Below are 22267 nucleotides of genomic sequence, written 5' to 3'. Positions count from 1 at the left end.
CATCTTGAACTCTTCTGGGGATGGTGACTCCACCATCTCCTTAGACAGCCCATTCCAATGCTCAGTATCCCTTACCATGAAGAAATTCTACCTGACATCCAACCTAAGCCTCCCCTGGTTCTGCTTGAGGTCATGTTCTCTGGAAGAGGATGATCCCCATCTTGCTACAGCCTCTTTTTCAGGTAGTTGTACTGAGCCACAGGTGGGACAAGCTACAAAACAGCTATTTTTTTCAAATTGTGCTGTCAGAGTTTCCTACATTTCAACTTGCCAAATTTTACTCCAGGTCACAACCTCAATTTTTCAAGAGCCTTGGTTGCCCATGACATTTCTTTCACAATATTTCTTATTCCTGAAGTGCACCTTTACTCTGCTATCCTATCTTATCCTATCCTATCCTATCCTATCCTAGTCTCATAATTTTATTTTTCTGTGAAGAGTTTGAACACTGATATATTAAATTTTTTCATTATAAAATGTACTTCCGGTAAATGATAGCTAAGGTGTTGCCATTCTGAGTTGAATAGAAATACTGCAGCAGTTGTTATCAAGCTTCTCCAATATGTTTCATACTGCAAAAGAGTTTATGCACTCAATCAAATCCTTATTAAAAAAAAAAAAAAAAAAAAGATGGAGCAATCATATCCCATCTGGAATTAGCCATCAAAAAAAAAAATTTATAAAAAGGAAAATAAGAGCTATGTGAAACAGCTTCTCCTTGTCTTTTAAATTAGGTGTAGATTCATCATTGAATCACTTATTATAATTCAGAAAAGCAAAGAAAACAGAGCAGAGTTTAAAACTCAGAAAACAGCAGTTAAAATATGTGCTTTGTTTTTTGCAAAAACAAAGTTGATTTGCTCTATCAGCTGCAATTCTTCACAAAATAGCTTATGGCCCCAATGGCAAGGTAACGAAAACAAAAGAGAACTTTGAAAGCAAAGCACTTCTAGAGGTGAGAAAAACATATGCTGTATTCTTGAGGTTTGTTTTGTACCATGCCAGAAGAGCAAGAGAGACATAAACACTGAGGTTATGGCCACAGTGAGTCACTGGAGCTGCGCATAGAGAACCAGGGACACATCAGTGAAACTGGCAGGTCATGGGATCCCTTATTGTTTTTGCTATTAAAGATTTTGGCTCTGTAAAACCAAAGGAAAAAGCTGTATGCAGCTTGAGAGATGAAATCACTGCAGAGAGATACTGATAGCTGTGCAGCTTCTGCTCTACTGTATATGTAATCCATCCCACTGCCAGTCAATCAGAAAAGAACATTGAATCAGGTTATGTAGCCCAAACACAATCTTTATTTTGTGGGAGATCTGTTATTGGTATCTGAACAGTTGGTACAGAGAAGAAGCTCTTCAAACTAAAGAATTCCCAGCTAGCACCTCCTCAGATAGAAGAGAGTGCCCCAATTCTCATCATGAATAACATATTCAGGTCACCCTGTATCTTAAGTTTAGCAGGTCCAGTGCTGCACAGAGATCCTGAGAAGGGGACAGCTACCAGAAAATTTTAGGTAGAGATTTAGCAAGTTTTTCTTGAGGATCTCAAGGACTTTCATTTGTTTATTTAGAACCATGTAGCTGAGACCCTTAGTGAGTTTGGTAGTGTTCACATTTAGAAGAACAGCTCCATGAGGGGATATATCTGTTGTATCTAAAGGAAAAATTGTTATGGTCATCTGACTAGATTGAACCTTCTTGTGCAGCTCAATCACACTGCTTCTGATGGCAGTATATTCTGCCACCTAACTGAAATTCCAACACTACCACTGAATATATCCTCATATGGCCATGAACAGAACCACTATCAATCTCCTTCTCAGCTTGCAAGCTTCACTGAGTGTCTTTCTCTTCCTGTCACTCTATTCTACTGCTTAGATCTTTTGATTCATCTGAGTTTCAGCCGTGGTTACCAGACTCACCTGACATAATCTGCTCACTTAGAAGATGCAACCGACAGTAATTTTGGCTAATCAACGGCAGATTTCATAAAATACTGTTCTCAGATACACAGAAGTGCCTATGATCTCAATCTCTGGAGAGAAATACATGGCATCCAGTCCATGAGCTCGTGTTTTTGTTTGTACTGCTTTTGGGCCTTCATATCCAGCTGTATTCTCTTTCACTATTGCCTTGTCCACTTGTGTATCTGGGTGCTCATCTGAGCCTCACTGCCCATCCCTTCACTGCAGTCTCTTTCTCCTCCACCTCATGCTTCCCCTTGTACTTTTAAAACTCTGCTCACTCCTTGCTATTGCCCACTTCTGCAACCAAGCCAGTATCCCCAGGATCAGTTGCTCTCTGGAGCTGTCATTTGCTCTATCAGCTGCCTTCCAGCAGATCCACAGTCCCCCTTTCCCTCTACTCCCTGGGCTCCCTCCAATCCCAGGCTTTCCACAATCATCTATCATCATCTGCTCTGCAACAGTATCAGATATCTCCCTCTTCCTACCCTGCCTAAATCCCACAGGGAAGCAGAGGGAAGAAATGCTCTTTACTGCAGCAGTTAGGAAGAAAGAAGGTACTGCCTCTGGCATCCCAGAGGGGTCATCTCAGAAAAAAGGCAAGATGCTGTTGGCTAGACTTTGACCTGTGTGCACAGAACCATCAGACACTTTTACCACCAGGAAATATCTACTCATGTGCAAACTAAAATTTACCAACTTGACACATTTACACAGGTTTTGAAGAGGACAGCAAGAGACAACTTTCATCTGCAGATCCCCTTTCCTGCTCCTTTCCATTCAACCTGTCATGAATTCAGATCGCTTAAAGAACTGCTGTCAAAGTTATTAGCAAAAGCAGTTTTAATATGATGCTGTAAAACTGGTGTAAAAAAGTTCCATGACAAAGTTCACATTTTTACTGTTGAGTACCATCATTTGAACACTGATTCAGAACATATCAAGACTAAAATCAAAGTTAGCAATTCGAATCAAAGTTACCATACTGCAAGTTTATGCATGATATTGTTTGCTACCAAAGATCAGTCACTTGTAAAGCTCTCTCTGTCACAAGTAGAAACCTTGAGAGATATCCCAACTCCAGGGGAGATTACCATCAGGCAGCCATGCTGCTAAGCAGGGAGAGGTCAAAGAGGCTCATTTAGGCTGTGAATATTATGTGAGGGTCTCCACACTGTGGGTCAAGCTTGTTGACATGCGAACCAGATTCAGCTTACACATTCTTGCTCCTGCAAGAATGATAAGCAATCCTTCAAAGGCTAGCCCAACCTCTAGGGAAAGTGTGCTGGTATTATTCCCAGTATCATTCCTGAAAGGGTAAAACACTACAGTCTTGGTTGCAGGGTTTCTGAATGGGTTACACCTTAGAGGCTCAACTTGTTAAACTGCTCGGACTACAGACAAAAGTCCCTTTGGCCACTCAGAATATCCCTGCTGTGTCTCTTTAACATCAAAATACAAGATCATCCGAAAGAATAAAGACAAATACAAGCAAGCTGCCAATCCTGAAATGCCTGTGGAGCATCTTTAATTACAGTCTGAGGCCTCAGGAGGAGACCCGAGAGCACAGTTACTGCAAAGTCATTAGCCCATGGCATTTTCAATTAAAGCCTGTCAGGCCCAACGAGATGTGCTCTGATGGAAGGGGAATTATTAGCTATGTTTTTTGGAATGAAATAGTCCTACATTTGGCATGGGACGGACATGAGGCCTGATCAGAGCCCATCAGAATGTATTGTGCAGAGCTTGGAAAGTGATGAAAATTTTGTTTCTGAATCTTTGCTACTATGAGGTAAGGATAAGTTTCTGAGAAGACAAATCATGGTTGATTAAACAGGTTACAATACAGGTGACTTGATGTCCTGATTTCAGCTGGGATAAAGGTAATTTTCTTCTTAAAAGCTTTGAAGTTCTGTGTTTCAGATTTAGTATGAGAATAATGTTGATAACACACTGATGTTTTAGTTGCTAATAGTACCTCCTCTAAATAAAGGACTTTTCAGTGTCTCATGCTCTGCCAGTGAGCTGGTGTACAAGAAGCTGGGAAGGAGTGTAGCCAGGAAAGCAACCTGAACCAGACAAAGGGATATTCCACACCAGCAAATGTCATGCTCAGCACATAAACTGGGGGCAGTTGGCTGGGGGTTGCTGACTGCTGCCCAGGAATGGTCTAGACATTGGTTAGATGTCGTGAGTAATTGTATGGGGCACCGCTTGTTTCTCTTGGATTTTATTCCCCCCTCTCTCACCCCTTTTCATTACAATTAGTAGTAGTAGCGGTATTTATTTATTTTAATTATTCAACTGTAATGATCTGAACCCACAAAGTTTTCTTTTCTTTCCTATTCTCCTCCCCACCAGGGTGAGGAGCTAGGGAAAGTGAGCAAGAAGCTACATGGTGCTTAGTTGCCAGCTGGTGCCAAACCACAACATTTAATGATGTAGAAGACAGAGAGTTCTGAAAGAGATATTCTCTGATTTGTGGCAGGACACTTCAGGCAGTCACAAAAGGATGGACAACAGACTTACTTCATATGAGTAAGGCTGAACAAATAAGATTCATAGGAAATTGGCTGCCTTTCTAATAGGAGAGCTGTGCATTTAAAACATTATTGTGTTTAAAGAGAACACAAAAGCAGACTAAGACCTCACGACAAAGTGAAACAGGTTTGCATGTCATGCTTAGAGGAAAAGATGCATCTGAGAAAAATTGGAATCCTGTTGACAAGTCATAAATGCCAGACTTGAACAGCAGGGGGTATGCACCAAGATCAGGAAAAAGATCACACAAAAGCCCAACCTGTCCCTGAAAGGTCAGGACATAACCTTTAACAGCCAAAGCTGGCCCACGTGTTTACTGTACGTGACCTGGAGGTCTGTCCAAAAGCCAAGAAAATAATGAAGTTTAAGGTTTAAGCCTGCAAAGATCTGCATATCTTGCAGATGAGTTCAAGTACAAATGTGCCATTTAATCATAAGACATTTTTCCCCTAAGTTACCTAAAAATTAGTGGGAACACAATCAGTGGTGAATGATAATAAAAAGGCATCATGAAAGGGTCAACATCCAGAAATGCTGGGTTCAGCTATCAACAGTACAAGATTCATAGGCTGCTGAATCAAATATTTCATTTTCATTAGGACAGGCTTGCTCACTGAAAAGTGGTCATTAGAACAGTAGGCCATGTAGCCCCAATTATTTACTTACTAATAAGTCACTAAGTCTTGATGCTATCATACACATTTCATACAGCTACTGGTGCTTGGACATTTCAGTTACAACCTCTGAGAAAATTAACCAGCGCTAAAGCATCAGCACTGAACTAATGAGCTAGTACTTTTATTTGTTTGGACTGACCTTAGCAAAGTTTTGGTGTAGGTCAGCTTGCACACTCCTAAACACCTCTTGATCTGAAGTGAGGGTGGGTAAGTACTGTCTCCAGTAGGCAGTTCAGGTGACATTGCACCTTGTGGTGGGCACTAGAAGAGGTTAGTGTGATGTGTACAGGGTGTTGATCTAGGGACTAGAAAGGTAAGCCTTGTGCTCTTTCATTTCTTGGGACAAATTCTGCCATTAAAGCAGGATCAAATGACAGCAGATGGAATAACAGAGGAAGACAGATCATACCAAGAAATCACAAAACCTAGAGAGTAACAGAACTGAAGAGAAAGACAACTGGAACTAGTCAAACAGAAGACTAAAGCAGACGGATTCCAGCCAGAAGCAGGAGTATTCAGAGCTTTTGCCAGTTACTGAGCTGCCTTGGGCAGAAGAACTTGGACTTATGAGGAGCACAGAACAGTGCTTCTCCAGCCAGAGGGTGTGCTTTGCCAGCACAACAGAGAAACTGCACAAGGTCCATCTTATGGGCTTCACTAAAGGACAGAAACAGACCATGAAAGGCTTATGGCATCCATTGGTTGAGATGTTGCCACAGAGAGATGGCACTGAGAGAGGCAAAGGCAGAAACAATTCCTACACTAACAGCAGCATCACAGACAATCAAAAAGTGGGATGAAGACCTACACATTTAAGACTTGAAGGCCTAACACAGTGTCTTCATAAAGGCCAAATCCTGAGAGTCAGCTACAAGTTGGGACGAAGTGACTGACGGAAGTCAACAAATGCTTGCACAGAGACTTTGAAATAAGATGGATATCACAAAGAAGGCAGCAAATTACAAGAGTTCAGTAGAGGAAGACAACATGTAAAAACACAGCAAAAATTTCAGATGTTAAGAAGGAACTCTGTAAATAGATTCTTCAACTAAAGAGCTAAATTAGAGAAAGATGGTGCAGAATTTATCACACCTGGCTTCAAACATCAGCCATGCAGATGTCTCCCATCCAACCAGTTCATACTAAATTCCCTTTACAGTTGGTGGAAAAAATATACGATTCATCTCACTTATTTGAGACACCTGCTTTAGAATGACATGACTTGTGCCCCACTGGTACTTGCTTCTCTCCATTTCCAAGAAGGGAGTTTCAGTGATTAGCTCAGATGGAGGCATCTGCATGTGGCCTCATAACTCCCAGCCAGGGAGTCATCTTGTGTTTTACCTCCCATTAAGCACCATGCAGGAGGTTGATTGCCATTTTCATATGTGGAAGGAATTTTTTTCCCCGGCAGCTAAAGTGGCACATGACTATATGGGGCTCTTTTTCACATACTATGTTGCAATCAGGAGGGCTGGCTTTGGGTTGATTTAAAATTGGATTGGCTTTTAGTGCACTTCTTCATTCAAAATGGTCCAGTGGAGGTCACTAAGCCAGCAGACTAAAATTTTGATCATCGTTTGTACTGTGATTTAAAATGGTAAAGAGCTGCACCAGCTCTCTCTTGAACAGAAGTTGCAGTTCTTTCCATCTGCCTCTCTTCTCCATGTTGTGTGCGCCAATGTCATTGGATGGATAATGGCTTCCCACAGAGGCCCTCAGCAGGGTGGAGGCCAAATTCACTCTTGGGATGTAATGGTGCCTGGTGAAATCTGCATTGGATAACCTTGCTGGATAGTTTAGGATACCATAGGAAAGGCTTCAGCTGCAGCTATAAACCATTATCACTTCTAACTCCAGTAGGGTGTCTAAGTCTCTTTTGCCTATCAGTTGTCAGCTGTACAATATGAATGTAACAGAGGAGAAACAATAACATAAATTGAGGTTACTTTAACCTAAAAAATGGCACATATTTATTACACGTTAACAGTCCTTTACTGCACCCACATGAAGTTCAAATGTTCACAAACAAAATGACATGAAGGCAAGTGCTCTACTTTTAAAATACAAGTCTAATAAACCTTGAGCTACCTGAGGACAAAGCCAGTACTGAGTTACATGCACATTCCAATGAGGAATTAAATATTAATCTAGAAGGCTAGTGGTAGTTTCTTACAGGTCTTGACATCACTGAATCTTGCAGTGGCAGTGCTGAGAGCCAGACCTGTGCTCTTTGCTCACACACCTCACGTTAATTTTAAATGGAATCATCCCTCTGTAAAAACTGAATAAAAATTGTAGGGCACGGGTCTTACAGTGTTGGATACAGTGTTTTGGAAATCTGTGGAAGATGCTAAATCTGAGAGGCTTGCATTCAGAGCTCAAACTCAAATCTTCCTTCATAAATATAGTTGATACACTGGGGGTTTCATATCCTAAGGAGAAACTTGATCTAAAATGAGTCTTGCAATATTTTACAAGGCATGCTTAACCTCTTAATGTGTGTCATGCAAAGATTAAGAGGCAGTGTTATTGCTTGCAAAATCACCTGCTATTTCCAGGAAACAGTCATTTGCTGGACCTGTCCTTGTCACTGGCATAAGTATAATGCTTTTAATAATCTCCCATTGCCTAAGTGATGTGTTTGCATCAAAATGATGGATATCCTATATCTGGCAGAACTTTTAAAGATCTATTTATTTCTATCTTGTTCTTCTGCTGCCATCTAGAGGTTTTATTCTTAGACTGACAAAAAAGAAAATAAGGTGCTTTATTATATTTCAAAGTTGCTTTTAAAAATTGTCTGCACCTTAACATCACTTAGGGTGCTTTTACCACTGAACCTCTTTCTCCATACAAGAGCAGATTAATGAAGGGTGTAGAAGTTTTTGAGCTGTAGGATGCAGGTGAGACTTATGAGCTGGAGTAAGATTTATGCTAGAGGCAAACACTGTCATAAAAAAAATCTTTTCCTCATAAAAAGCACCTGTAAACTGGCCTTCGGAGGAATTTTCATAGAACAGTTTTTTCCAGAAAATAAACAGCAACATATCAAAGCATCCTCAAAGTAAGCAGGTGCTTGGAGAAAAGGCAGCCTTGCCAGCCTTGCAGCAGAATGCCAACATGACAGGCACAGCTATGACTTTGGCCCATCAGCACAACTGGCTGACATCTTATCTGCCTCCCGTGACAAGTCCGCAATGCTCCATTTCACGCTAGCATTGCCCAGAAAAGCACAACATGAAACTCAGACAAGACAAAACTCACCAGTGCGACAGAAAATCATTCTAATAGAAACATTTATTCTTAAAGGTAACAGAAACAGCTAATTCACTGTAATGGGCTCCTGGTTTTGTAAAAATAATAGATTCACATGCAGTATAAATGAGTCCATCTCCCTTGACCTTAGTGTGAATAGGTTAATTTGGCATCTGACCTTCTTGAGCAAATCTTAACTTCTTGTTTTGCCCCTTCAAATGTTTATTAATTAAACTAATGTTAACACCAGGTCTGTGGAGGGCATGTGCAAATGCTAATATGCCTCACTATGTATTCCTTCTGAATAGATTACCAGAGCACCGTTTTTGACCCTCTAATATCCGTCCTATTTTATTGCCCCTCTGGGCAACTAGGTGTACGTTGACTCTAAAAAGATAGCCCCTTTTAAACAGAGATGAACCAATTCATTTCCCAGAACCAATAATAAGATTTTAAAATGTGTACAAAGAAACCAAAGGCACACTGAACACTGAAATATATGAAAGAGTTTTTAGGAAGTCCTTAGCCTTTTGAATACAATGTTCCTGTGAATGATAATTTCTCTACTTCAGCAGAGGATTAACTGTCATAATAAATTATTTCTGTTTGCCTGGAAGGAAATAAGTGAAACTTGCTTAACTAAGAGGGCCAGCAAAAGGTACAGCAGAGATGAGACTAACCTTGTCTCCTGTGCCCAAGGATGCCCCTGATAAAGGCAATAAAATTAACCTGTGTAGTGTAGAAGGAGATAAGAATAATATTAAATTCCTGCTGATACTCACTTTGTATGCTATGGAGACTGGCTCTGATGTTTTGTGAGCCTGCCATAGTAAGATTTTGGAAACCTTAAATATCTTTAATAAGAAAATAGAATAGAAAAGAAGAAAATTTGGTTTATTTCATTGACAGACTTGCTGAAGTTCTCGTGATGACGGATTCCTATAAAATTATATTTTCTTATTTTGCCAGATACTCAGATGGTAAATCCTTACTTTTCTTTATGTCCTAAAATCTCCTGACTAAACTACTTATGGTAATACCACGTTCTTCAGTCTTTAACCCTCTTGAACACTTTCATTCAATGACCAGATGCAGAATGTAGGTACCTAGCCACAAGTTTTCACCCAAAAAAAGTATTTTTCATCACCATTCAGTATAATTCCTGGATGTTTAGACGTACTTAAACATAAACTCACTGTTGATTTGCTATGGGTACAAAAATCTTTCAAAAAGATTTTTATTTAAAATCACAGCATCTAGGTCTAGTTTCTTTTTCTGTCTGTTTACCCAGCCAGGTAAAGGAAAAAAAAAAAGATAAAGAGAAGCAGCACTTCCAAATACAAACCAAACTCAGCATTAGTGCACTACCCTTGATAGTCAGAGATACTGGTTCAAATCTCCATGGATGGGAAGGAGGAGGGAGGGGATTTCTGCTCTTCTGTATCCCAGATGTGTGCTCCAACCTGCTGCATCTGACAGCTTGTAAATTGGTTTCTCATTTTGTGTGCTTTTCATCTTTCTCCAAAACAAAAAAATATTTCGGTTCAAGTGAATTGGTTGCCAGACAAAACAATGAAAGGTCTATGTCACTTAAACTAAATTTAAAAAAAATAAATAAAAAAGCCCTGAAATTAATTTTTTTCTAAAACTGTCCATTTTCCTGGACATTTTTTCGGTTTGTCTGCTGCAGGGAGGAGGAGAGAAGTCATAACAACTGTTTCTACATTTCCCATACTTAAGCTCAGAAGTTGAAACTCGTGAAAGACTCAGCATCAGCTTTCAGCAATGACCCCAAACACAAATTTATAGTCTGTATACTTGTGTCAAGCTCTTTCATTCAGTTTCTCCTGTGATGATTTTGCAGTGCCATTTTTTCACGTGACCCCCTCATCCAAGCTCCCGTCTCCCACAATGCTCCCTTTTCATCTCATTTATCCTGGAGACTGGAAGAAGTCACAAGAGAGGAGGGCTGCATTCAATGTGTACCACTAGTATTACTCACCATTAGAACTCTTCCTGGAAGCTGCTTAGCAAAGAACAAAGGTTTTTCCAGATACATAGGTGGTTTTTTATTGAATGAGGAACCTCATCCAAAAAAGCTATCACTGCAAACTCTGTATTATGTATTGCATGAGAGATAGCTGAACAACTAATGCCCATCCTATTTGAATGTTTCACAATAAGAATATATTGATATTTTTGTCTAGAAGAACATCACTTCACCCGTGGAAGAGTTCTCTTGATCTTTTCGGTGAGAGGAGAATCAAAGACATAATTATCTTAAGTGACTGAATTGTATACATATCTTCTGGTGCCAGTTTAAGCTTGACCTGTATTGTAAAAAGTAAAATGAATGTTGCAAGTGCCACCCAGTGACTGTGATTAACCATAATTTGCATTCTTTATTGAAAGTCAATAGTCTGCATGCTACCAGCTGTGAAATTGCACAATAAGCAATAATTAAACAATGAAGAAGAGTAAATAGAATTAGTTAGGTGTGATCTGGAGCAGTGAGTAGCAAAGGTGACTTTTAAAGTTTTATTAGCACAAAGCAGGAAAAACAAGGTATAACCATGTGACCTATGGTTCAGTGAGTAAACAGTGAACATTTGTAAAAGTTTACTAAAATCACACTATTGATAGGACAAGAGTATCTCTACTAAAGCAAGACTATTCATTAAACTTACAGGGCCAAAGGTTTCAAAACCAAAAGGACCATCTCTGAATATCTATCTAACTGCAGTTCACTACCTTTACTGATGGGACGTTTGTTCTCAGAGGCTTGTTGGGTTCCTTGGAGTTTTGAGGTTTTTTTACAGAGGATTGAGAAGTGTGAAAATGAAAGTTTGCTGTTGGTTTGTAGGCTTTTGAAACTTGCCACTGCATATGGGAACCTCTGGCAGGAATTTGGCTATACACTGTTTGCAAGCCCTACTCTATTAGATGCACTCAAAATGAGATTGTTGCAGATGTGTACAGCACCACAGCACAGCTACCTCCCTACAGCAAATTTAAAAGCTCAGTTTCCCTTTGGACATTACCAATGAATTTTGTGTGGAAATAGCTCAAATACAGTTTACGTATTCTATTCTGTTTGTCAAACATAGTGTGAAGCTTCACTTGTTACTGGATCTTCACTTTGCCTGAGGTTTGAGGACTTCTTCTGATGGTGGTATTGGCCTGGGTTTAGCAAGTTGGCCAGGCTTAATTTCAGGCATTTTTTCACCATGTCTGTACACACTTACAGTGACATCCACTGTTTCCCCTCCATACTTGTTCTTGACATGGATGCTATATTTGCCTGAATCTTCTGAAGTCACTCCCTTGATTGTTAAACTGGCATATTTCCCTTGTTCCAGTGAAATTGCATAGTGCTCATCAATTTCAAAGGTCTTGTCGTTCTTGAACCAAACCACTTCAGGGTCAGGATTTCCAAACACAGTACAGGTCAGATTCAGTGTCTGAGGGAGGAAAACATAAGTAATTTTGAGATCAGTACAATTTGTTTAACTAGAATATTCTCAGTATTGCTTTCAGGCATTTTTTATTCTTAGATAATTAAACTAAGATATAGTATCATGTTCTTGAAGACTGAAAAGTATACTGAAAAGTAGAGTCTCTAATATTTCTTTTTCCCTTGAGTCAGACTTTCGACCATCTCACCGGTGACTGTGATACAGTAATAGCCTCAGGGTTACAGTGTCTGAAGATGGTAAGTTGGACTGTCATTGCAGTCCTGCCTGCAGGAGACTCCTGACAACCCATTAGTCTGACATGAGGTTCAGGCAATGATAGTTTTAAAAACATCCTTGAAGCTTCCCTGTACACAGCAGGGTGGAAAACTGAGCAAATCTTTTCTGACCAAGGCCTCCTGAGGTTATTGCTTGAGATGATTAAAAAAAAAAATCACTTAAAAATAAAATACACAACATGAATCACTGGACATCGAGTCCAGGTGCTGCTGACTGGCAAAGTGGAAATATTTTGTGAAGAATGAATAATACATAAATACTGGAAAAGTGCTCCTAGAATCATAGAATGGTTTGGGTTAGAAGGGACCTTAAAGATCATCTACTTCCCATTCCACTGCCATGGGGAGAGACATCTTCCACAGGCAGGGACACCTTCCACTAGACAGGGTTGCTCACAGTCCTATCCACCCTGGCCATGTGTAACATACTCAGAAAATAGCTGACATTACGTAATGGACCATCCTGGCAGCTTAGGTGTTTTTCAACCACTGAACTGAGACTTAAGGAGCTCATAAAATTTTGATGAGCATTCTTCCAAATTTTTGTAGATGCACTGCTGAACCCCATTTTGACCACCCTCTATGTATGTGTATGTAAACTTCATGTATTTACGTACAGTGATCACAGAAAAAATGAAAGAAACATCTGAGAAGTTGCATTGATTAGTTCCTACTTTTTTCACCTTTGCTGAAAACTCATTCTGTGCAAAATTTGGCCCTAGATAACTAAGACACCTTAAGAATTTAACATATGCAGCACTGTGTTAAGAAAGAAAAAAGAAAAAAAAACCAGGAAAAAGTAAAACAAATTAAAAACCTACTGTTAACAACCCCAAACTGACAATTTCTACCAGAATTCTTCCTTTTATTGCCTCCACATTCCCCTTCAGGTTTCACCAAATCCTGATCCAGAGGGAGCTGAGAAAGTCCATCTGTGTTCACACTTGCATGTTTCTGAGCAATGTTTTTTATGATTGATGATAGCTGAATAGATGTCATATAATTCAGAGTAAAAATAAAACAGGAAGAAATTTTCAGTGATCAAAATCACCATATGTTCACAAATAGAAGTGGTCTTGCACAATTCATGCATCCCAAGTCAGAATGCTGAAGGAAGATTTACTCACTCTGGGTACAATCTAGTGGCAAGCTAAGTCTTTGAGTATTCTGGAAGAAGTGATATTGTGTAGAAGGCAAAGTTAACTAATAGCACAGTAGGAAGCTAGGAATAGCAAAGTTAACTAATAGTCTAGTAGGAACTAGACTTACTACAAAATATTTAAAAGAGTAATTATGCAAGCACAAGAATGAAATTTTGGGAAAATAACCTTCTCTCTAATGCCGTGAGTTTTATTCTTTCTGTCCTTTATGTAAGATGGGCAACTTTGAATTACTATTGCTTTCAAAAGCGACCTCATTTAAGAGCAACTAATAAATCATAATAATTAATCAAATCTTAATAAGTTAATATTAAGAACTTAGCAGAGAACAGATATATTCCACAGTCAATTTAGATAACTTGGGTCTGTTCCAATTTATCAAATTATAGATTTGAACTAAAAATCAAATTATTCTCCTTCTGCTTTCAGTTTCTATGGAATCATCTACCTCCCCTCACCTTTAGACATCAAAGTAAACTGCTCAGCATGGCAAAAAGCTGTCCTTACCTTTCCATCCATTATAGTAACGACATCAGGCAAACCACCAATGACTTTACCACGATCTAGGAATTAAAGAAAAATATGGTGACTGTGTGAAGTTTAGACTTCAAAATTACTCATTTTTAATGATTTTACAACTTTGTGTCATGACTCACAGTTTTGGTTTTTTGGGGTTTTTTTAAACTTTAAAAAAACAATACATTTTTTGTGATATTTTGGGAGGGTTTTAATGTGTTATATAGTCCCCTTAGATTTTTTTTTGCAGAGATTGTGCCACAGCATTCTAAACTGATACACATAAGAACCCTGAAGCTACTGCTGAGATTGACAGTTTGTGCTTTGGGCCCAGAGCAAAGTAAGGAGGGCATTTTTAGCATCCTGGTGGTATCTGAAAACTAAGGAAAATTTGTTCTGCCACTGTCTTTGAGGGCAGAAGCATCATGTCATCACCAGGGAATAGATATCATTTCCAGTACTCCTACAGTCCCTAACAATAATGAGCTTCCCCATAGTCTGGGTCTCAGCAAGCAGTGCACAACACACAGCAGTAAGCAATCTTAATGGATAGATTTGGTATCCTCAGCAGCTTTCAGTCTCAACACCCCCTTGTATGACACACAATTCACACTTCACTAAATCTCTGCAGACACAAGGTACAGTGAAGGCTTGCAAAATATATAAAGTGTTTAGTGGGTTTCCAGAGCAATTAAAGACAACTAAATCCACAAATTACTACTGTTATTGTGATATTTTGTGCTAAGAGAGGATTTCTGCAGCCACAGAACTCAGTAAATTATGGCAGCATATCATGATGGATGCTTTAAAAAGAACACTAGATCACATTGTTAAACACCTATGATAAAATGTGAAATAAACTTACTTTTCTCAGCAAAAGCAGCTGCCCTAGAGTTGTTGAAAAAGAAAGAGAAACATAAAGTGTTATTGATGAAATTAATAATAAAATATTTTGTGTAAGCAAAGGCACTGTTGTTATGGCATTAAAACACAAAAGATGCAGCACTTACTTGAGTCGCTGGAACTCTGCATATGCATCATCAAAAGCTGTAACAAAACAATTGAGAGGGTTATTTTCCATGAACATGACTTGCACTTGGGGCTCAATACAAACATTTAAACACATACCCATGTTACAGCTTTTTTAAAACCCATGCAGGGTCACACAGTTGCACAAAGAGAAACCAGACTCCTGAAACCTGTGCTGAAAACAGATACAAGACTAAAAAGATGATAACAGTTATAAAACTGTACTATAACTGTTTCTGATCAAAGACTATCTGACTTTACTATAATTCCTCTATTTCCAGTAAAATCTGCATAGTCTATGAAAAGGCACAATATAAGTCTGATCTTAGAAATATACCTTGCCCAGACAGATCAAGTGTACGTTTGTAGGATTCCTTGCTACCAAAGATTTCAAAGGTGTAGTTCCCCTTATCCTTTTCAGTGGGTTCTCTTATCTGCAACCAGGCAACATCCTCTCCACCTCCAATCTTCATCTTTTCACCAGAAGAAATCTTAGATTCCCTGAAAAAAAAAGATGAATAGAGATGAGTTTGAACATTCTTTTCCTGTATATTGTCCATAGGAAATTATCTATAAAAAGTCACAAATGATAACATACTACTCCTAAGCTATAAATAAATTACAACTAATGGGCTCATTTTCTCAGAATAGTCTTTGCTTCCTGATGGGGAGTATGAAACACTTTGAAAACACTTTAAAAATATTAGCTTGAGTTTTCATTTCAAAGCTCTATTTGTTCACTCTTTTCTCTTTCTCCTCTCCTCACACAGAGCTATGCTTACATCTTTATGCACATACACAGCTCTGTGTGAAAGTGTTTAGAGTTCTGTACACTTCATACACAGAAAAATAGAATACATAAGGATTGTAAATTATAGGCGTCTTTTTTTGATGAAGGAAGGATATATTTTGTCTTTCATTAACTTCAAAAATCAATTAACAAAAGATTTTTATAAAGTTATTCTTGCATCAAGTTAAAATACGCTTTTGTTTTTTAAAAAAACAAGAAAACAACACTTCTTAACTGCAGATAAGCAATAAACACTCTTTAAAAAACAATGGCATTAGCTTGACTTATCATCACTTCTTGGTTAAGAACAAAAGAAATGCTCTGCAGATTCAGATCAGGTGGTTTTGTCTGTCCTGAAGAGAGGAAATAGAAGAAGCTATTTAATCAGAGTATGTAAACCAGATCACTTTCAATGGCTCAAAGAGAATTTTCCTCTTTCACTCATTAACTAAGGAAATACTTCTTTTCATTCTTCTTCCCCAAGCATCTTTAGCTGGAATTTTAATAAATGAAGTCAGTTATAGCTTTTTCTTGATCACTCATTTTATTTGCCCAGACCAAGCTGATTTGACTCCATAGCTGGAGTCATTTTGATAGGGAAAAGGTATTTTTACCATTTCCCTTTCTTTAGGGCAACTTCATTGTGTTCAGCCTACCAGATTAGATTTCTGAATAGAAACTGCTATATATTAGAAAAGATTACATATAATGTTTCCCACTCTGGCCTGAGTGGAGGATGAGTACTAGCTCTAGGACTTGTATTGTACTCCATGCTACGCAAGACAGTGGATAATTCAATGCTAGCTAGAAATTTACCTGGTAAAAAAAAAATAAAAAACATGGGTTGTGTAGCCTTTCAGTTTTTCCAGGAAAAAAATTTGCTATAACCCCATTTAAAGGATCAGGGAATTTTGGAGAGATTGGTGCATTGGTTGGTTGGTTTTGGTCTCTGTTTTGACTTTAAAGCTCTGATTATAGTCATTATATTAATATAAGAATAGAAATCTTATTCATGCATAATCTGTGTTCAATGATCTTCTAGACAATCAAAGTGTAAGACATTATAAAATCTGAAATATTTAGGGGGTCCTGTATGTAAAAGCAAAAGAAAATACAAATATAAATGTAAATGTAAATGTAAATGTAGATGTAAATGTAGATGTAAATATAAATATATATCAGTGTGCACACTGATATTTCCATATTAGCCATGTAGCATTCTTCAGTTTTATACTTCTATGGGATGGATGGTGGAATAGACTGCCACTTTTAAAACTCAAGCATAAAAGGCAGAGGCAATTTTTTTTCCTTTTCCTTGCCATCATACTGGTATTACTATCATGAAAGAAGAAGAACTTTATAAATACAATGCCTGAGATATAAATACAGCTACACAGCCTTGCAGAAGTGTTCCTGAGCTCCCTGAACATGATGATAATTAACACTTTGTTTGTGTTTCTGTCTTCATAAAAAGCATTGCAAATTTTGGACAACATATTGATATTCCTGTCTAAGTCAGACCAGGTCATTGTGTGTAATCTTTGCAAGCCATCAAGAAATGTGGAAGTTGAAATCACTGGAAGAGTTTTAAAATCCTTTCAAATATTACCTGCAGTTTCAAACAAGTGAGGGCTTGACATAACAAAGCATTTGAACAAATATTTAGCTGTAGATACACAGATGATTTGACTGTCTCCAAAGTCAAAGATTAATGTAACAAGAGAGTGGAAAACTGTTAGGAACTTTAAAGCTCATTTTCGGCCATATTCTCAGCTCTGAGGGTTATTCTCAAGGTATTCTGTGCCCCACTGAATATCTTTTCAAAGAGAAGTATCAAAATTAAAATATTTTGGGTTACGTAAGACTGTATCAGTTTGGAAATAAAAGCATTCTGTTCTTAACACAGGCTTTTATTAAACTGTGAGAGCAGATCCTTGATATTCACCTAGAACTGGGGGGAGTTTCATCCACTTTAGAAAAAGGCAGCCCTGAATAGGAAACTATGCCCAAATATTTTGCTGTCTTTTAATCAACCAGATAATACAATGGAAGACAAACAGTCTTGTGTGGAATGAGAGAACACAATACTATAGATTCCTTTTTTTCTGTGTGTTACAGCCCTCCTTATGGATGTTGGACTAGCCTTATAATATTTCTTTTACCCTATGTACTTTCTATGTTAAAAGAGAATATATTGTTCTGCAAAGAGAAATTCATTAATGTGGTCCAGTTGTTAAATGAATGCCCCAGAATAGTAAATACTAAATTGTAAAGACAGCATATTTTTCTCAAGTAAAATTGAAAAAAATATTCTCATCTACCTGTGGCTCCAGGTGACTTTCATTTCTTCATTGTAGTATTTCAAGAAACACTGGAGCCTTATTCCTTCCTCAGTGCAAAGAATCTTCAGTGGAGAAGCTGACTTACCTATATAAAATAGAGTATATGTGGATCAAATAGGAGAGATAGTGGAATGAACAGGAAATAGAGGAATGGATTATTTGTACTGTCTGGACAAAAGAAAATTCAAGACCTGGGTCATGATTCTCAACTATCATAGAGACAATTGTCATACCTCTCACAGAACATCTGCTGATTTATAACAGATGAAAGTTCAGTATCAGTTTATGACTTTATTTTCATATACAAGCATTATGACTGGCAAGATCCATTGTGAAATAATGATCTAGGCATACAATTGCCATGAAAGAGTATTGTAATGATTCTAGTTACATAAAAATTTTATTCTTGTGCAAACCCTGTTCTTTCAGTGGAAAGAACAGCTTCTCACTGGGAACAGATCCAGAACCTCATTCTCTATATCAAGAGAATATATTCACTTACTAATGGGAAGCAGGAAGAAAATTATTGCTGCAACATTTTCACTGTATCTAAACCAAACAAACCAGGTGGAATAATACTTTGTTCCCTTTTAATAGTGTCAATTAGCAAGGTCAACTGCTTGTTCAGAAACTTAATAACATCCATAATAATGTAAGCATCAGGACTCTCAGAGATTTCCCACTTAAAATAAAAATTCTCTGTCTCACCCTCGCATGACTTCAAAATAAAAAACCACTACATGAATATTCAAGACAGCATTTACTTACCACTCACTCCACTCAATGCCAGAATTATATCGTCATAAACTGCAGAGAGAAAGAAGAAAAAGGAAGAAAATGTACCATCAAAATTCAATCAGTATATAGCTTTGTTACGTTCAGTTTAATTAAAGCAATATGGGAAATCTTCATATCCTTAAGCAAAGAAAACCATTAAAATTGCAACAGGTGTACAGGACAAATTGGAAACTCTCTGTGTACAGCATATGAATTCTCTGCTGTGTCACTCAGTATCTCGGCCTTTTGTGGAGACAGCTGTCTGCTGCCAAACCTTTGTCTCTCTCCCTTAGGCCAGCAAAAAGAAAAAAGTCGTTAAAACTGAATAGTTCACATTCAAAGGAGAGTGCAGGTGAAAAAGAAATCATCTCATTCTTGGTGAGGTTTCACCTTCTCCCTGTAGGATGGCATTTGACAAAAGTAGTCTTTTAACAGCAAGTGAAATAAAGCAGGTATCATATCAAGCTTTTGAAATATCACAGAGCTGATGGGTTTGTAGCAGGAGAGAACCCCAGATACAAGGGCACAAGAGTGAGGAACCCTTTCATAGCAGAAGAATCATATTCGGTGACACCATGTAAGATAGAAAGAAAAAGAAGCACCATAGTCTAAATAATGCATAGTCAAGACTGAGGGATTCTTATTCAATGCTGATGAATTTTTATGAATATGGAAGACAGAGAAATGAGTGAAGTTCAGAAAATACTACTTATATATTTTTTCTGTTTTGATCTGTATATGCATATTTTTGTCTCTGCTAAAATAGATCATGATTCAGTCCCATAACTCTTTGCAATCTCCAGTACGCTTCTGCTGATACCTTGCCATAAGGAAATGAATTGCATATTATATATACCTTACATTTCACTGTCTGAGATGGTAGGGTTATGTTAACCATACTGTCTAAATGAGGGTGGGTTTTTATTCTGAGAGAACAATGGGCAGAATTTATGCAAAATAAATATGCCTGGGAGATTATCAATTGATAATACAGTCTTCTGCAATAAACCACATCTTAAGAACAGCCAGATACTCATTTTTCCTCTTATTACAGGTACTTCCTCCATCTGCTGAAAAGGAAAGCTAAGATCTTTGGTAAACTGGGTTAATTTTTTAACATGTCTTTCTCCTTCTAATACAAGCCTGCCAAATATACTCATTATTTGGGTCAAATATCTACATGCAGGTGGAATTAATCTAGATTCACTTTGGCCTAGTTGGTAGGACCTAGGCAAATAAGCCCAGGGAAGCTCTCTTCACCAAAGTTAAGTAAAATTCATTCATGTTGGCAACAGATCAGTGTTTGTTATGGACTCAGAATATTCTGAGTTGTCAGGAGCATACAAGAATCATCAAGTCCAAGTCCTTAGTGAATGGCCCCTACAGGGATCAAACCCACCACCTTGGCATTATTAGCACTACACTTTAACCAACTGAGCTAGTCTCAAGGTCAAAGAAAACTGACAGTTTTGACAGAAAAAAACCCCATAATTAGAAATAGAATTACAGTATCTCACTGTCATGCCTGATATCATATGAAACCTATTCTAAATGGCTATCATGGGTGTATTTTAGACTATATTGTCTCATTTGAATTTAAATTCATTTGAATACCAGTGCATACTGAACTTAAAGTAACCTGCCCCATAGAATATGCAGTTTTCCCTGCTCCTGCTAAACTTCTCTTTTTATCCTTTATGTTTCAAGGCTAACTCCACCATTTAGGAACCCATTGTGTGGTATTATAGTGCAGTTTTTATGTGTTGCTGGATGACATTTTCAAAGCCTCCTGGACCCACAGAATTAGATACAGTGAATTCTCTAAATAGGCATTTCACTGTACATTTCAAGCACAACAGTCTGCCATACCTGAAGAATAGTCCCTGGAAGCTGGACCCCTGACCATATGATGGAGACCTACTGTATGTTTTGCTTATTCCAGTGGTCAGGATACACATACACAAATCCATAGACTAAGGGAATGCTATCTGTGTATATATCAAAGGACAGGAAGGGAGGAGGTGATTGATGAGAACATATTGCAAAGTGTGGGACCTGAGCACGACATAAAGAGTATGGAATAAGGGACAGAAATTGCACTGGTTTTGGCTGGGATAGAGTTATTTTTTTCATAGCAGCTTTCTGGTTCTGTGTTTTGGATTTGTGACTAAACTAGTGTTGATAACACAGGGATGTTTTAGCTATTGTTGAGCACTGCTTGTACAATGTGGAAGTCTTTTATTTCTTCTCTTCAGACTGCGTCACCAAGGGGAGGCTGGGGGTGCACAAGAAGTCAGAAGGCAAAACAGCCAAGAGAGTTGACCCCAAATGACCCAAAGGACATTTCATACCATATGACATCATACCCAGTATATAAATCTGAGGGGAAAAGGAGAAAGTAAGGAACATTTGGAGTGATGGTTTTTGTCTTCCCAAGTCACTGTTATATGTGATGGAGCCTGACTTTACTGGAGACAGCTGAACACCTGCCTGCCCATGGGAAACAGTGAGTGAATCCCTTGTTTTGCTTTGCCTGTATATACAGCTTTTGGTCTACTTATTAAGCAGTCTTTAGCTCAATCCAGGAGTTTTCTCACTTTTCCCCATTCAACTCTCTTCCCCCATCTCACGGAAAGAGAGTGAGCAAGTGGCTGTGTGGGGCTGAGATGCCAGCTGTCACTAAGCCACAAAACAGTTTTATGATTTAGAATCAAAATCCCAGTCCCCACTGAGGGTCCCACATCAACACAGCACTTAATTGCTTTAGGGTTTTTTGTAGATATTAAAGCTTAACAAACCTGAGAGAGAGCAATCTCACATAAAATGGAGTGTCTGTCTCATTAGAAACATACTTGATCTCTTGCCTATCAAAGTGCTAGAGATTAATCACAACAATGCCCAGTGTCGCCCCTCCTAAACTGCTGACCTGCAGTTCAGGTCTCTACAACATAAGAGAAATGAAATGCAAAGAACGCCAAAATATATGCTAATTTGCCATTTACAAGGATAGACCTTTGACATCTCTGGACAACAGGCAGAGATCAGTATTCCATTACAGTAAAATGGAATGTTACCTTTTCCTGATAATTCAAGAGAAGATACATCATGACCTCTGTCATCTGATAGTGTCGCCTTATAAACTCCTTCATCTTTGCGAGACAGCTACAAGGAAAACACAAGATGTTTACTGACAAACTTGATACTACTAGATAGTACTGGATTTGCTCAACCCATGCATGATTTTCTAAATAAAACAACATACATTGTACTGTCTTCTGGATAAATAATTTTACCAGAGTGGAGATGGAAACTATAAATGATTTTTTCATGCTATTTTTATGAAAATGCATTTAGTTCTTAAGCCTAAAACCTATTCTGATTTCAGTTCAATTTCATCTAGATACCATAAGGTTTTTTGTCTTGCTCCAAAAAGACAGGATTTATCTTGGTCAGT

The 22267-nt window shown here is 38.2% G+C and overlaps 1 protein-coding gene across 2 annotated transcripts in view; it reads right to left on the bottom strand.

Annotated features, from left to right (window-relative positions):
* Positions 1–10825: 10825 nt before the first annotated feature.
* MYOM2 (myomesin 2) overlaps positions 10826–22267 on the bottom strand; it is a 76535-nt gene continuing 65093 nt past the window's right edge. For both annotated transcript variants that reach the window (XM_042017166.1, XM_042017167.1), the window contains 8 exons: positions 21888–21975; positions 18805–18843; positions 18016–18121; positions 15242–15405; positions 14886–14922; positions 14741–14763; positions 13867–13922; positions 10826–11909 (listed from right to left, as the gene is read on the bottom strand). In XM_042017166.1, coding sequence (XP_041873100.1) covers positions 11583–11909; positions 13867–13922; positions 14741–14763; positions 14886–14922; positions 15242–15405; positions 18016–18121; positions 18805–18843; positions 21888–21975 — 840 coding nt within the window. In that variant the 3' untranslated portion in view covers positions 10826–11582. The remainder of the gene's footprint in view (positions 11910–13866; positions 13923–14740; positions 14764–14885; positions 14923–15241; positions 15406–18015; positions 18122–18804; positions 18844–21887; positions 21976–22267) is intronic.

Source organism: Corvus kubaryi, unplaced genomic scaffold (assembly GCF_017639235.1).
Source record: "Corvus kubaryi isolate FWS band 111438036 unplaced genomic scaffold, C.kubaryi_AGA036_p1.0 split3-73, whole genome shotgun sequence".
In the NCBI taxonomy this organism is placed as follows: domain Eukaryota; kingdom Metazoa; phylum Chordata; class Aves; order Passeriformes; family Corvidae; genus Corvus; species Corvus kubaryi.
This window is presented reverse-complemented; position numbering and strand designations above follow the sequence as displayed.